This window comes from Equus quagga, chromosome 1 (genome assembly GCF_021613505.1).
Source record: "Equus quagga isolate Etosha38 chromosome 1, UCLA_HA_Equagga_1.0, whole genome shotgun sequence".
In the NCBI taxonomy this organism is placed as follows: Eukaryota; Metazoa; Chordata; class Mammalia; order Perissodactyla; family Equidae; genus Equus; species Equus quagga.
In genome coordinates this window covers 136,808,607-136,824,119 of record NC_060267.1, presented here as the reverse complement: position 1 = coordinate 136,824,119, position 15,513 = coordinate 136,808,607, and the positions used below count along the sequence as shown (strand labels likewise).

The following is a 15,513-nucleotide window of genomic DNA, read 5'->3' as shown; positions in this document are numbered from 1 at the left end:
TGGCTCCGGGGCGGGTCCGAACGGAGGAGGCGGGGCTCCGGTGTCTTGGCCTTGCCGGAACTCTCTTCGTGGCCCCTCGAGGTTTTCCCAGACGCTCCGCCCCCCCCAAATCAGGAGTCGAGAGACCACCTTAGGGGTTCACACCGGTTTATTGGGGACTTTGCCAGCCTGGGAACTGTTCCATGCATAGGCAGTAACGCGTGCGGGGCGGGGCTGGGGACTAGGTTAGGCCTTGGGCAGGGGTCACTGGCAGGTGTTGTAGATCTGGACTTGCAAGTTGATGGCTTGAAGCACGCTGCGCATTCTGGCCTCCAGTCCATCCAGCTGGGCCGCTTTGCCCTCCAGCGCCCGCTCATTCTCCTCATAAGTGCCCTCCAGCTCTAAGAGGAGTAGGTCTCCGTTAAAGGGCCCCACTCCCACATTCCACATCCCACATCTCTGGCGCCCACCCACCTGGATCCTCACCTTGCAGCCGCTGCAGTTTGTCCTGAGCGGCCTGCAACAAGCCCCGAGCCTCATCCCTCAGTTGCTCTGCCCGCGCCTGCGCAGCCAGCACACCCTGGGCCTTGCGCTCAGCCAGGGCCCTCACTGTCTGATACTGGTCGCCTAGTGGACCCTGCAGCAGCTGCGGATGTAGAGGGCAGTCAGGATGTAGAGGTCACCCAGCGGAGGCTCAGCTCCCCCAACCCCCTCCAGCTGGCTATGCCTCAACCCACCTGCTCAGCCTCTCGGGCACGACCCTGGGCACTGCCTGCTGTCTCTTCAGCGCTAGAGGCTGCCAGGCTATTCCCTGCTCGTTTCAATTTGAGAGCCTCCAAAAGACCATCCAATTGCTGAGCCCGCTCACCTGCAGAACTCAGTGCCTGCTCTGCACCTGCCATCCTCTCCTGTACCTGCCATGGGTGGGCCAAGGTTAAACAGGTCTATGGGGCATGCCCATAACATTGCCCCACTGATGTCCCAGAGGGATCTCACCTGGTGCAGGGTCTGCTCCGTGTCCTGTGTGTCAACCACTGCCCCCTGGATGGCACCCTGAGCAGCACCTTGTGCCCGCTGGGCCTCTTCCAGTGCCGCCTGTACTGTCTCTGCCTTCTGTTTCTCACCCTCAGCCCGGCTCCTGGGGAAGAGAGGAAATCAGGGCCTGCAAGTATCAGGACCAGGTGTCAAGGATGGGGCCTAGGGTCAGGGTCAGACCGTGCCCGACGTGCATCCTGCAGTAGCTGCTCTGCCCGACGCACATCTCCCACAGTACGCGCCAAGATCGTGTCCACATCCGCCAGACTCCGGACCCGCTCTGCAATTGCGCCTGCCAGGTGCTGGATCTGCTCAGGTGATGCTGGGATGGAGAGCTCTAGTACTCTTGTGGCCACCATCTCAATGCTATCGGGATCAGCCCCCTCCTCTATGGGGACACAGACAAGGGCTTAGGGACACAGATTCTTCACCATGGGCATGGGGACACAACCTTGGGGTATGGACTCAGGGACCACACATGGAATATGGGTTTGCTAATAAGCATAAGGATGTAACCACAAGGAAAGGAACTATACATGGGGCACAGACTCAGGGTCACAGACTTGGGGACCACATAGGGGCAATGCTCAGGGACCAGACATGGGGTCATAAACACAGGTCCAATGCAGGCCCTGACCCAAGTAGGAACCCAGGGACACAAGTATGAACACAGACACAGGGGAAACAACCACATGGCCTGGGCCACACGGTAGGCTCACGGCTGAGGAAGTCCTTCACACTCTGGATAAGTTCCCGCAGTTCCTGGTTGGCCTGCTCCACCTGTCCCCTGGAAGCATTAGCCTTATCCAGGGCCGCCTGGGCCTGCTGCTGTGCCTCGCCTGCCTGCCGACGGGTCTCAGCCACCTGGCTAAGGATGCCACCACCTTCTGCCAGTGCCCGCTGCAGCTCTGCCTGTGTGTGCCGGGCCCGACCCAGTGCCAGGTCTGCCATGGCGGCTGCCCCGTTGCAGCTGAGGCCCCCGCAGCGGGGCTGCCCATCCTCGTCCCGACAGCCGGCACCCCCACAAGGGCTTGTAGCACAGGGTGCATCCCCTGGGGGCCCACATACCTGTCACACACAGAACAAGTCAGGACCCTATGAAGGAACAGCCACACCCACATGTCCCATCCCGTGCTTGTGCCTCACCAGTTCATTGATGTTTGTCAGGCTCAGGGTGTGGGTACGGGCAGAGAGCTTGCCCAATGCCTGCTGGTTGGCCATGTATTTGCGGTTGAAGTCCTCTCTCTGGGCACCCATCAGCACTTCTGTCCTGTGCCGAATGCCTGCTGAGTTGCTCACGGGGCTGGGCACTGTCAGGGCCGATGTGTTGGCACGACGTTCTGCCTCTGCAGACAGGCTGTGGGCATGGCGGATGCTGTCATAGGCACCTAAGTTGGGCAGAGGCAGGCAGTCAGCTGAAGATCAACCCTGTTCCAACTGCCTAGTCAGCCAACAACTCACCCAGGAAGTTTGAATGTTTGAGCAGGTCCAGATGCTGATCCAGCTGCCGCAGTGTAAGATTAAGTGCAAGCCCATCTCTCTCCAGACTGCTTAGTGCATGGTTGGCATTGAAGTTCTCATCCTGCACATCTGTTAGCTCTGCCTCCAGCTGGGTCAGGTGCTCAGTGGCCTCCCCAATTTCACGCCTGCACCAGTGAGGGGGTGAGGTGTTGATAGAGGTTTCAGCCCTGATCCATTGGGCCTGTGCCCCATCCCACCATGTACCCTCAGGCCCATCCTCACCGCAACTCCTCTGTGGCCTCCAGAAGCTGCGCAGTGGAGGCAGCCGAGGTGTTGCGGGCACCCACAATCCCCTGCACAGTGCCCAGCTTCTCTTGCATGTGCCAGAAGCTTCTCTCAAAGGCACCCAGCACACCCGTCTGCTGCAGCTCCTGTGCCCGCTGCTCCAGGCGCCGTGTACGGGCAGCCAAGTCCTGTACCACACGGTCCCAGTCCCCGAAGCATGCATGGCAGGGGTGGCAGGCAGGAAAGACACCTGAGAAGCCACGGGCACACTGGTCACAGCGCACACCAGACACGCCTGGGCGGCAGCTACAGTGACCTGTGGAGCGGTGACACTGAGGTGTGTCTATTCCACGAGGGTCACAATCACAGGCTGCAAGAAAGGACAGACCACAGAGTTAGGGTGCCAGCGGAGCATCCTGGGAAGTGTCGCATCCACCCTGACTCTGCTGACCCCCTCACCACGGCACTGCAACCCAGGGTCTCCCCAGTGGAGCTCTTGGCACTCAGAACAGGTTCGCCCACCAAAGCCAGCACGGCAGTGGCACTGCCCTGTGAACTGGAGTGGAAACAGGACAAAGGTCAGAGCCTCAATCAGAGGCTTAAGGCAGACGGTGGGCCCCATCCACCAAGGGGATCCACAGGAGGATTCCATACCTCATTGCAGGTGGGGCCTCTGGCTCGGCTTGGGTGGCAGGCACAGGGCTGGCAGCCATGGCCACTGGCAAGGTTCCAGAAGTTGGGGGCACAGCGGTCACAGCTAGGGCCCTGGACATTGGGGAGGCAAGGGCACTGCCCACTGCTTGGGTCACAGTTGCATCGGTCAGTGGATGGGCACTGTTGGGGATCTGTGCCCAGCAGGTTGCAGGTACAGCCTGTGCCAGCCAAGATGAGCACACCAATCAAGGGGAGCCAGAGCAATGGAGCCCCACTCCAGCCTTCCCCTCCCATACCCACACTCACGGTGACAGCTCTGCCGGGCAGCCTGCCCATGGAAGCCAGGCTTGCAATGGGCACAGTGTGGCCCCTCTGTGTGGTGTAAGCAGCGCAGGCATTGCCCCGTGTGGGGGTCACAGGCATCAGGGTCCATGGGGTCAATGTTCCCACTGCACTCACATGGTTGGCACCGGCCACCTGGCCTTGATGGGTCCCCAAAGTGGCCAGGGGCACAAGCTTCACACCGTAGCCCTGCCCACAGTCAGGAGGAAGGCGTGAGTGCTCAGCCCAGCTGCCCCACCCTGATCCCATACCTGCACCTTACCCACTTACCTGTGTAGCCTGCCCTGCAGTGGCACACGATCTGCTGGGAGTACCCATCCTGATGGCAAGAAGTGGCAAAGTGCTGCCGGCTCCCGGGGCCTTCAGGGCAGGGACAGGGCCGGCACTGGCCCCCATATGGCAGCCGAGGGTCCCCATAGAAGCCAGCAATACACCTGCAGGGAGTGGCAGGAAGAGATGTGTCATCCCTGAGCAAGCTGCCCACCCACCAACCCACTCATAGCTGCTCCAAGCTCACCTTTCACAGTGCTCACCCCCTGTGTGATCACGGCAGCCTAGGCAAGTGCCTGTGTGGGTGTCACATTCGTCTGCATGCCCATTACAGACACATGGCTGGCAGCTAGGGAATCCCCACTGGCCACGCTGGCAGCGGTCGCAGCGAAGCCCAAAGGCACCAGGTCGGCAGGGGCATTGCCCACTGGTCCCTTCACACAGGCTGCTGAGCGCCCCTTCAGGGCTGCATTGGCAGGCTGGGGACAAAGCAGAGGCTGAGCCAGGGAGGGGGTTTGAGGGGAATCTGTGTGAGATCAGGGTAGGAAGGTCAGGGAATGGAAGAAAACTTCAAGTGACCCAGGGCTGAGAGTATAGGGTCCAACACAGAGTTAAAGGAAAGAAAAAGCAGAACCAAGGGAGGAGGGAGAACATTAGTGAGGAGGAAGGAGAAGAATCAGAGGGAAGAAGGGACAGGAAAATACCTTGACAGCCTGTGGGGCCAAAGCCATAGTAGCCAGGGGCACAGAGGTCACAGCGGCGCCCAACCACTGCAGGTTTGCACAGGCACTGGCCACCATGGGGGTTGCACTCAGAACTCAGTGAGCCCTGGGGGTCACACTGACAGGCTGTGGAGAGCGGGGATATGGCCAAGTCAGCCTAGGCCTCCACACCTCTGCTCCACCAACCCACATCACAGACACTCACGCAGAGCACCGTTGTAGAGCAGGGTGGACAGGCTGATGAGGAGCGGAGCACAGGCCTCAGAGGGAAGAGTCTTGCTGGGCAGCAGACCCTCCTCATGGCAGCGGTAGCGTTCAAAGGTGGCACGGCGCTCTAGGGCAGCAGCATCACCCGCACTAAACATCTCCAGCACAAGAACACGGGGCAGCAGCACCAGCTGAAGAGATGAGCAAGGAAGAGTGAGGTTCAGACTCAGGACCATATTGGCACTGCCAGAGTTCTTAGCTTAGCAGTGTCATGGGCCTGCCTCTTCTGTCACAGACCCCTCCTATCCAGCCACCATTACAGATCCCATCCCACAGGCCCTGCCACCTTGGTTGCTGTGGGGAGAGGGGGCTGTTCACCGAGTCAATGAGCAGGCTGGGTCCAGAGTAGGGGGTATCAGGCTGGGCACTTCCTCCTGTTCGCACCAGCTTCAGATGCAGCTTGTAGGAGTTGCCAGGCTCAAGGCAGACAGGTCTGGGAAGCACCATGTACCTGGGGGAGGTGAGGACAGGTATGGGGGTTATCCAAGATCCCCATACTCATCATTCTGGGCTTCCTCCACTCACCACACATAGCAACCAAACCATCGGCCAAGAAAGAGACTAGGGCTGGACTGGGCCAGGCCAACAGACAGCTAAACAACCTGACAGAGAATCTGTACAGAAGATTCCCATAAACATGCCTAACTGAAATCATACACCTAAGTAGTTCAGTCTCACTGAAAACACTCCATACAACCTTGCAACCCCACAACATTTACTTGGCACAAATACTTGCCAATTTTTCTTCAACGACTTCTTCACACTTCCTCCAACCTCGACCTTCAACCTCCAACCTCTGCTCCTCTTCCCCAAGACTGCATCACCTTCCCCATCTCTCCCTCTCTCCTAGGTCATTCCCATCAGCCTGCAAAACCATACTAGGATTCTTTTACCCCCCCAAAAAGAAATTCTTCCCTTAGTCCTTTAAGTCTCTTCCTAGCTACTGCCTTGTCTTTGCTCTCCTGCCTAACAAATTCCTAAAATTTGACTGTAGTCACTGCCTTCACTCTCTAGCCTCCCACTCCAGTGGAACTTCCCCAACATGTCCTAGAGCCAACTGGTGCCAAAGTCACCAATGACCTCCATATAGCCAAACCGAGCAGAAAATTCTATATTCTTATCTGCTCCAGCATTCAGCAGCATGCAATGAGATCAGTGCACCTTCCTTCCTGAGACACTCTTCTCTTAGCTTCTGGGACCCTGTCTACACTCCTGATTTTCCCCACCCCCCAGCTCCTCCTCCTCTACTGGCCTTTAACGCTGGAGCACCCTGAAGCTTGGTTCTGGTCCTCCTTCCTTTCTCTGGTCATTTCATCTAGACCCACCTCTTTAGTGACAAGTCCCAAATTTATATGTCCAACTTGAGCCCTCCCAGTAATTCCAGACACAGAAATCCAACCACCCACTGGCCTTCTCCCCAATGTCTAAGCATCTCAGAACTGCTCCTCCCTATGTCTCCATCTCAGTAGAGCCCCACTCCCATCCCGATGCCGCAGCCAAAAACCCTAGTCACCTTTCCACTTTCTCTCACTTTTCTATATATCTAGGCCATTAGCTCGACCACTAGAACCCTCTGGAACCTCTCTCTTCTCACCACCTCTATTGCTACACCTCAGTCCAACCCACTATCACTCAGCCAACTCAATAGCCTCCAGCAGATCTTCCAGCTTCCACCTTGGCCCCTTTAAGTCTACTCTCCACTTAGCGACTAGAAGGATCTTTGTTAAACACAAGTCACAGTTAGCAAAATGTCTGTAATGGGTACAGCCAAGTTCATTATGCTATTCTCTCTATTTCTGTGTATGTTTGAAGATTTACATGATGAAAAGCTAAAAAAGAAGTAAAATGATAAACAAAGACATATAAAACAAATACTACCCAAAATGTAATCAAACACTAATCAGACCAGTCACATCCCTTCTGAGAGTGCTCTGATTCCCTCCCTTCCCTCCATGGGCACTCCCTATAGTGACGCTGGATGGTTTCCTATTAATTCCTGCCTTGGTCTCCAGAACTTAGACCCCTAAGAGAGCAGGGCTTTTTCTGTGCAATTCCTTCCTCTGACCAGTGCCATGACCAAGAGCACCTGCAAACAGCACTCAGGAGAAGGCCCTTAAAGGAAGGAAAAAATGAATGAGTAGTAGGGTCTTCCAAGTGCCCTGCAGGGACCTTAGGGTTGACCCACATTCCCCTACCATTGTGGGTGCTACCATTAGTGCCCTCACCTGGTGTCTGATTGCAGGGTCCCAGGGATGTAGTCATCCTTGGGCAGCACATGCCCACACAGGCTGTGGGCAGACACAGGCCCTGGGCGCTGCACAGTCAGTTCCATCTCTGCCCATTGCTCAGGGACCTGGGGTAATAGGATGATGGAGAAAATGCTCCCACACCCAGAGGTTCAGCTCTGGGTTAGGTGTCACAGGTTCTGACCTGGGGCTCCAAGCGCAGCAGCAGGTCGTAGTCCATGGCTCTTGGCACAGAGGCCACCAGGAACTCCAGTGCTTGGCCTTCCCGCAGCCTAACAAAGCCCAGGCCTGTCCAAGATGGCGCTCCCCCAGGGATCACCAGGCGCTCCACCACATCAAGCACCTGGGAGGCAACGTGGCCAGGGGTTGGGGCTCAGACAAGGCGCTGCCTTTTCTGCCACAGCCTGTCCCCAAACCCCAGCTCTCCAACTGAGGCCTTGCCCAAGGCCAGACACTCCCACATGCAAGGCACCTCCTATAACCCTGCCTCTCTAGGCATAGTCACACCCGTGCCCTGGCCTCCAACACTGCCCCCCTACCTGCCCTTGAACATCCTCAGCCTCCCAAGTTAGGTGGTCAAGGAAGGGCCGGAAGTAGCCAGGCTGCACCTGCTCACAGCGTCGCCCTACCATGTGCTGGCGGCAGCGGCACTGACCTGTTGCCTCATTGCACCTGGAAAGTGCATAGTTACTCAAGAAGGACCCCCTATCCTGCCCAAGATCTTTTCCCATCCCTTCTGGGGCCCCCTATACAGCACTCACTGGGGATCCAAGGCACCACCCACGTCGCAGTCACACGGACGGCAGCCGAGCAGGTCGTGGCTCAGGCCCCAGTGGCCAGGCTAGGGGAAAGGAGGTTGCTGGGGGCCGGAAACAGACCTCCTTGCCACCCAGCAGGGAATCCAATGATGGTTCTCAGTTTCTACCACCCCTTAGTGAAAACATGGCCCTTAGACCACCGGTTCTCACCCTCGGCCTCCCAGACCTGAGGCCTCTCAGCCAGGACTGGACCCTAAGTTCTCAGCACCCACCCACTGGAGCATGGACACCACCCCCTGTCCCTGGGCTCTGAGGATAAGTGTAGGATCCCAGAACCCCAGCCCCCTCCATTCGTACCAGGCAGCGGTTACAGCCATGTCCAGTCACTAGACGCTTGCAGAAACAGGTTCCACTGTTGGGGTCACAAGGGGTGCCCCCAGGCACTGTACCCCGTGCATCACACTGACACCCTGCAGGGAAGGAGACCCATTAGCACTTTGGGGAGCTGTGGCAGTGCCCATCTTCAGTTGGGTCAAGAGTAAGAGGTCAGGTTATAAGCCAATATGACCTCAATAAAATAATTTAAAAAAAAAAAAGAGTACGAGGTCAGCACAGGAGTTAGGTCAGGAAGCACATACGCCGGCAGCCTACAGGGTCACTGGCACTGAGCCCAAAGAAGCCATCACGGCATTGTTGGCAGCGAGAGCCCACCACATGTTCTTTGCAGCGACACTGGCCCGAAACCAGCCCCAGTGGAGGATCATCATGGGGATCACAGCGACCACCGTCTTGGGAACCCATGGGGTCACAATCACAAGCTGAGGGCAAAAAGAAGTACAGGGTCACCCCACCCCAACTAGCCCAGCACCAGTCATCTCTCAAGCCCCCACCATGGATTCCCATTCTGGCTCCAACCTACACCTCCCATCCTAAATCCCTGCAACTTGGCCAGCAATCTGGCTCCCAGCTGCTACCCCAGGCCCAGCCTTCCCTCTCCCATGCCCAATCCCAGCCTTACAGCGGCACACGGCCGGGTCCCGCAGATCCTTGGTTGGGTCACGGTAGAAGAAGGGTCGGCAGAGCTCACAGTGGCGCCCAGCTGTGTTGTGCTGACATCCATCACACACACCTCCACTCACATTGCCAGATGCCAGGTATATGGCCATGTCGAAGTGGCAGCTGTGGGCATGCCCATGGCACTCACACTCTTGGGGGAGAGGGGCAAGGGCAGGGCAAACGCCACTTTAGGCACCATGTCCTGAGGATAAGGGGTGTAGGGGGCCCCAGTGCCACCTTAGGTGGTCTCTACCACAGGCCAGAATTTGTGGGTGGGGGCTCAGGGACTTTAAGGCTTCAGCATCATACTAGGTCCCTACCCAGAGCAGATTGTAGAGGAAGGTTGAAGGGTTCCCAGAGGCATCAAGTCCTGGATTCCCTTTGGACACAGCCTGAGTGTTAGGGGCTTGGCCAGCCAGCTCTAGGTTCTACCAAGGCCACAGCCAGGCTGCAGAGTTCTGGGACTATGGGACCAGGGTGTCACTCACTTCTGCAGGCATGACTGTGGCCATCCTCGGCTGGATGCCAGGGCAAATCATGATAGAAATCCTGACACTGCTCACAGTTGAGGCCACGAGTGTTGTGTTTGCAGATGCAGGCCCCATGAACCTAGAAGTGTGGGCAGGCAAGTGGTCAGCATGTCCAGCCATGCCTGCCCCTGCCCCCAGCCCTACTCCTGCCATTTGAAGCCCCTCACCATGCCCTCAGCGTGGGCTGGTGCTCCTGGGGCGGGTGCACACTGTGAGGCATGTCCGTAGCAGAAGCAGTTGCCACGCACAACCAGCTCGTAGAGGGCATAATAGTACTTCTCACGGATCTCCCGTCGTGGGTCAAGCAGGTTGTCCCCCAGCGTGTGTAGCCGTGTCAGGTTCACCCGTAGGTTGGTGATCTTCAGCAGGTCTAAGTAGGGGGAAAGGGTTGGGGGCCAGCTGGCCAGGCAGGTTCTTGCTGCCCCATGCCACCCAGGGGCTGCAGCTGCCAAGGTCACCTTGGGAGACCTCCTGTCTACTGCAATACGAGCTAAATTGGACTTGGCACCTGCCCCAGGAAGCACCCAAAATAGCTACTGAGGCCCCAAATAGTCATCAGCTGGATGCTGGGACTCCGCCAAGCTCAAAGGGTGGAATACTCACTCTGGATCCGTGAACTGTAGGGGTCTGGGATAGGGATGGCAGGGTCCAGCACACGATAGATGACCTGGAGATGCATGGAGTCATTAGAGACACTGGACCCTGCCTCAGTCCCATCATTCCCCGCTTTCCGCCCCAAGCCCAGATCCCAGCCCTCACCTCGCCTTCAGTGGATGGCTCAATCTCTGAGTAGCGGGACTCACAAACTACGTCATCCCAGTGCCGTGGGGGGGCCAGTGGAACTCCTGGGAAGTCAGCCCCACAGTCATAGGAGAAATATCGGTACACATGCCAGGTGCGTCCAAAGTCTGCTGAGCGCTCCACCAGCATGGCAGCAGGCCGAAATGTCTGAGTGAGGGGCATGGCTAATCAGCAGGCACCAGGACCCAAGTCTAGCCAGGGCTCACCAAGAGCCCCAGTAGGGGGCTGCCCTCAAACAGCTAATGGACAGGTGGGGGTGACCAGTGGGAGCCAAGCAATGATCAGGGAAGGGTAGCCACCTCTACTGGGGAAGCTCAGGGGTCATGAGGCCCAGGGAGGCAGCGCCTGACCCAGCCCAGGATTGGGGCAACATGTGCAAAGGCTTGGAGGCGGAAAGCAACGGAAGGAGTGGGAGATGAAGGAGCCTCTCATGCGGCCAGAGCATAGCATATGAGCTCAGGGAGGCTGGGCTGAGGAGCTGGGACTCTGTTCAGGGGCAATGGGGAGCCTAGCAGGGTGATTCAAGCAGGCTCCCAGACATGCGGGTACCTTGAAAGTCATAATGAGGTGCGTGAAATGGAACTCAGCCTCCAAGTCCAGCTGGATGGTGACCACGGGGACACCTGGAGCAGGAGTCAGAGGTCAGGGACTTGAGGCTACTGGTGGGCAGCCCTGATCACCCCATGCCCCACCCACAGCCTCACCATTCTCTGACTGCCACCAGGCTGCTCTGCGCTGTGGTGCGAAGCTGGTAACTACATTCTGGATGCGATGGCTGTTTGGGTTGTCTCGAGCAGAGAAGGGGCGCCGGGAATCACACAGAAAGCACTTCTTTTCGTCCTGGGTTGGGTCAGGATGAGGGTCAGGGTCAGTGTCTCAGCCAGTGCCAGCCCCACCATGACCCAGAGCCCACCCCCACCCCCAGCCGCACCTGCAGGTGACTGACGATGCAGTAGGGCTGGGGGCCATGCAAACCACAGGTGGATGAGGCGGTCAGTCTGTCAGCTCGGCCCACCAGCAGGTCACCTGTGGCGGGGTAGCAGCTTCCCCGCGAACAGCCTGGCACATCCGGGGCCAGAGCCTGGGCCAGGGCGGTGGCCAGCACTGGGAACAGTGGGTCAGCTGGTTCTGCTGCACTCCCACCCGGTAGAACCAGGGGCAGCTACCCTAGGACCCACCATCACATCCCGCAACCCCCAGGCCTTCATTAGGCCCTCTCACCGCTCAGCAGCAGGCCCAGTCGTAGCTCCCAGGGCGCAGGCTGTCCCCGCCAGTCCCTCCCTCGTTCCCCTGAGGCCCGCTCCATCCTGAAGAGGAAGAGAATTAGGATGAGGGGGGATGAGAGGTCTGGGGCCTGCGCCCACCCACCTCTGTCCAGGGGGTCCTGTGCTGACCCTGCCCGTGTGGGTTCTTGGCTGATTCCCCACTCTGCCCTCTGTCCGTTGGGCGGTCCCTCCACTAGCAGAGTCCAGCGACTTAGAGCAAAGTTGGGAAGCATGGCAGGAAGGAAACCATGGAGCGGATCTCAGGCAGGAACGCAACACTGTGCAGAAGTCCTCCCCACCTCTCTGGAAATGATCTTCACTCTAGAAACCAGACACACGCCGGCTCACCTGCAAATCTTTATTATGCCCCCGTGCCTAGACCTGTGGAGAGCCAGGGGAAGGTAGAGGGTTTGCGGCTTTAGGCCATCATTTTCAGGGGGAGCATCAAGTGGGGAGCATGGCATGAGCAAAGGAGAGGAGTCTGATCTTTGGGACCTCCAAAGGCCCATGGAACCTAGCCTTTCTCCCCAGCGTTGTGGGTGCTGTGGAAGTCACCATCAACTAGGCTGTTCAGTCCCAGGCATCAGCATGGAGGTGGGAGGGGGCACACAGGGGCATCAAGCTTCCCTATTCAGGGATGTAGGAAGCCTTAGGACAGACGACGGCCTGGCTGGAGGGACAAGACAAGATAGGAGTAGGGGGAGAGATGGGGAAAGGCCATCCCTTCTCAGAGGTACCACTCCATCAGTCTCTGCCTCCCCTAGTCACTACAGCAAGTAGGCACGAGAAGTGCTGTCTCAGTTTCCTGAGATGAATATGGGTGCTGGACTGCCAACCACAGACGGGAGAAACTGACTGAATCCAGATCTTGTGGTTATTTATCCACTCCGGACCTTCTGGCCTGCCAGGAGAGCCTGAGCCCTGGCTTGGAATGCACAGCCTTCCAGCATGCCCCACCCAGGCCCCTGGGACTGGGGCAGGGACTACGGACTCAGAGGGTCTGTAGGGCCAAGTCAGGCTGGCTCTGAGCTGCTACAACTGCCTCTCTGTCTGGGGCCAGGTGGAGAGTACCCGGAGCTGTGGGCCCAGAGGAGAAAGCTAGGGGTTCCTCAAGTGAATCACCAGGCTTCACAAGGGGAATCTCAGCAGGGGGAGTCTGCTGGACTTTCAGGGTCTGGGAGTTACTCCAGTTATCTGGAGTAGGGATCTCCAGTCACCCTGGGGGTCATGTAGTCAACCTGAGGGACTCAGGGATATTAGAGATGACTCAGAATTTTAGATCACTCAGAGATAAGGATCTATCAGGGTCAGGAGCACTAGATGGCCTCAGGGAGTTTTACATGATTTTTCTGGTTTCTCAAGGTCAGAGGGCCACTGGAGGACATCATGGGGTCACATGAGAGTTACTCAGGGTCAGCAGGCACTCAGTGGGGTCTCTGGTCTCTCAAGGTCAGGAGATTCCTGGGTTACTCTGGGGTCACTTTAGTCACCCAGGTAGTCCCAGAGTCCCTCTTACTGGCATCCATAGACAGCAGTCAGCAGGTGGCATACCCATTGGCCCATAGCTGCATGTGCTCAAGCAGCTCTGCTGCCAGCTGCTCCACACAGGGTGGCCCACAGGGTGGCTACCTTCTTGCCCAGTGCCTGCTCGTTCTGGGCCAGGCAGTGCTCCAACCCTGGGGATCAAGTCATCTGAGCCAGGCTCTCACCTCTGGCCCTGATCTCCATCATGACCCTGACTCTGACCCCAGCCCTAAATGAGCTCTAAGCCTAATCAACATTTGACCCTCTTCTGAATTTTGACCCCAGCCCTGATCCCTACAAGGGTCTGGACCCGACCTGGACTCAGCTCTGACCATCCCTGTCTGACTCTGACCCTCCCATATGACCCTGATCCCGCTTTGTACCCACCCCATCATAGCCCAGCCATGCACCCTCCAGGCAGCTCCAGCTGTTCTGAGCCCATTTCAGCAGCTCTTGGGCCTCAGCTCATGCCCACCGCACTCACTCTCTGGCATGCTGCTTGGTGTCCATCAGGCTATATGTGCCCTCCTGCAACTCCACCACACCTATTTGGGCTACCTGCAACTCCCAGAGTAAGAATGGACCTGAAACCCCACTCCATCTAGATCCTACTGTCTCAAACATATTGTTGTCCAAGGTTCCTGGGGGGGCAGGAGGCTTTAGAACTGAGACCCTGCCTCAGCCCAGCATAGCCCAGTCCCAACCTAAGCCCCACTTGACACTCTTCCAGAGGAATCCCTGAGACCCCAGCGTCCACCATTCCCATCTCACCTTACCCAGGCCCTGAGCCAGGCCCATAGCATGTGCTGCTTGCTCTTCTGCCTCCTAGGCCTACTGCTGACTCAGAGCCAAATGGGTCCTGAGAGCTACAGCTGCACGAGACAGATGCCCCAGGACCAGGGTCACATCCACTGCCAGTGTCATCCAGCCCAGGCACCATGCCTCCTGGGGCTAAGGTTAGGGGATCACAGGGAGGTCACAGCAGAGTAGCAAGTAAGTAGAGTATTCACTCGATCAGGGTATTTAATAGCACCATAGTATCACAGTGGGTCAAAGATCTCAGAGAGGAGAATGAGAATCAAAGCAGCCACTGAACAAGAGGTGTGAAGGAGCTGAGGGGTATGGGTGGGTTATGACCTCCTGTACACTGGCCTCCAGGCCTCGAAGCATCTGTTTCACCTCCTGCAGCCCTTGCTCTGCAGCCCTTGTGAATTCCTGCCTCGGCCAGCACCCACTGAACATCCAGCACTTGGTCCTGGGCCCTGGCTGCACCCTCCCTGAAGGGCGCAGATGATCAGTCAGGCATACCTTTCTTCCCCACCTTCTGACCTCTACTTCCAGCCTCCTGGTCCTTTATCTGGTATGCTGTGCCTGAAGCTTGTACCTTCAGCTCTGGGCAGCTTCTAGGGGAGGGCACCCTGCATCTGATCCAACAGAAAAACAATGCTTGCTGCCCTACCTTGAGGGAAGGGCACTGCCAGCATGTGCTGTGCCATCAGCTCCACACTCACAGCATCCACACCTTCATCTGTGAGGATGAGGGTAGGGATTATGGGCATGAACTCTGATCCCTGCCCAATGAACCCTGACCCCAGCCTCTCACTGATCCTGCCTCTTACATGACTACATGATGTGCTAGAGGCTTACAAGAGCCAATTTTCAGGAATTTTGTGAATCAGTTATTAAATTGTAGGTAGGATTAAATCAGCCATGGTGGGATTATTTACACAATGGAAATTGACAAACACTACAAATCAGTTCCTCCTGACTCCCAGCCAGTTGTTAAACATTTATGAGAACACTAATGCTCCCACCTGACACCTGATCAGCCCTTATGAGTATTCCTCATTCTAGAAGGAGCATCATAGCATGGTCCTGGATGACTCCTGCCCCTGCCCTCAGCTGTGAACAGACACGCAACAAGCAGACATGTACCCAAGAGGAAATGCTGGATGATCTGCACAATTGCTTGCACAGGGGCGATGGTGGCCATGCCCCAGGGCCTCCTTGCATGATGCCATGTCACCCAGGCCTGGATTCCCATGGAACCTGCTGTGGCCTGGATTTGCTGCAGCTAGTAGAGGTGGGTCAGATGTGTACAGGAATGTGTCTCCTGCAACCCTATGGCCAAGCCATGGTCCCTTATGATCATGGTTCCCACCCATGGCACCATGGCTCTGTACCAGTTGCTGATGCTGCTTCAAGGCTGTGACTGCTATATCCAGGCTATAGAAAGAATTATGGGAGGCAACTAGAGCCCACTGGGCAGCGGGCAGGGTCCTAGGACAAGAGAGAACACCACAGGATACAGGAACACA

General features: G+C 57.2%; 1 protein-coding gene across 2 annotated transcripts; it reads right to left on the bottom strand.

Moving 5' to 3' along the window:
- Window positions 1-130: 130 nt before the first annotated feature.
- Window positions 131-11,919, bottom strand: LAMB2 (laminin subunit beta 2). 2 transcript variants are annotated; one of them, XM_046670559.1, is made up of 33 exons: window positions 11,801-11,919; window positions 11,628-11,713; window positions 11,338-11,510; window positions 11,111-11,246; window positions 10,956-11,029; window positions 10,365-10,553; window positions 10,209-10,272; window positions 9,773-9,975; window positions 9,564-9,684; window positions 9,038-9,226; window positions 8,658-8,837; window positions 8,377-8,489; window positions 8,023-8,102; window positions 7,801-7,933; window positions 7,446-7,604; window positions 7,241-7,368; window positions 5,334-5,466; window positions 4,954-5,146; window positions 4,731-4,874; window positions 4,274-4,505; window positions 4,027-4,190; window positions 3,721-3,945; window positions 3,415-3,632; window positions 3,220-3,316; window positions 2,758-3,130; window positions 2,476-2,660; window positions 2,161-2,402; window positions 1,734-2,082; window positions 1,195-1,402; window positions 976-1,117; window positions 717-893; window positions 466-625; window positions 131-380 (listed from the first exon to the last, which is right to left on the bottom strand). In XM_046670559.1, exons 1-33 carry the CDS (start codon window positions 11,902-11,904, stop codon window positions 244-246), a joined length of 5,511 nt encoding a protein of 1,836 aa, XP_046526515.1. In that variant the 5' UTR covers window positions 11,905-11,919; the 3' UTR covers window positions 131-243. The 2 variants fall into 2 exon arrangements, with proteins under 2 accessions (XP_046526515.1, XP_046526526.1); XM_046670570.1 differs by lacking the exons at window positions 11,338-11,510; window positions 11,801-11,919.
- Between the last annotated feature and the right edge of the window lie 3,594 nt (window positions 11,920-15,513).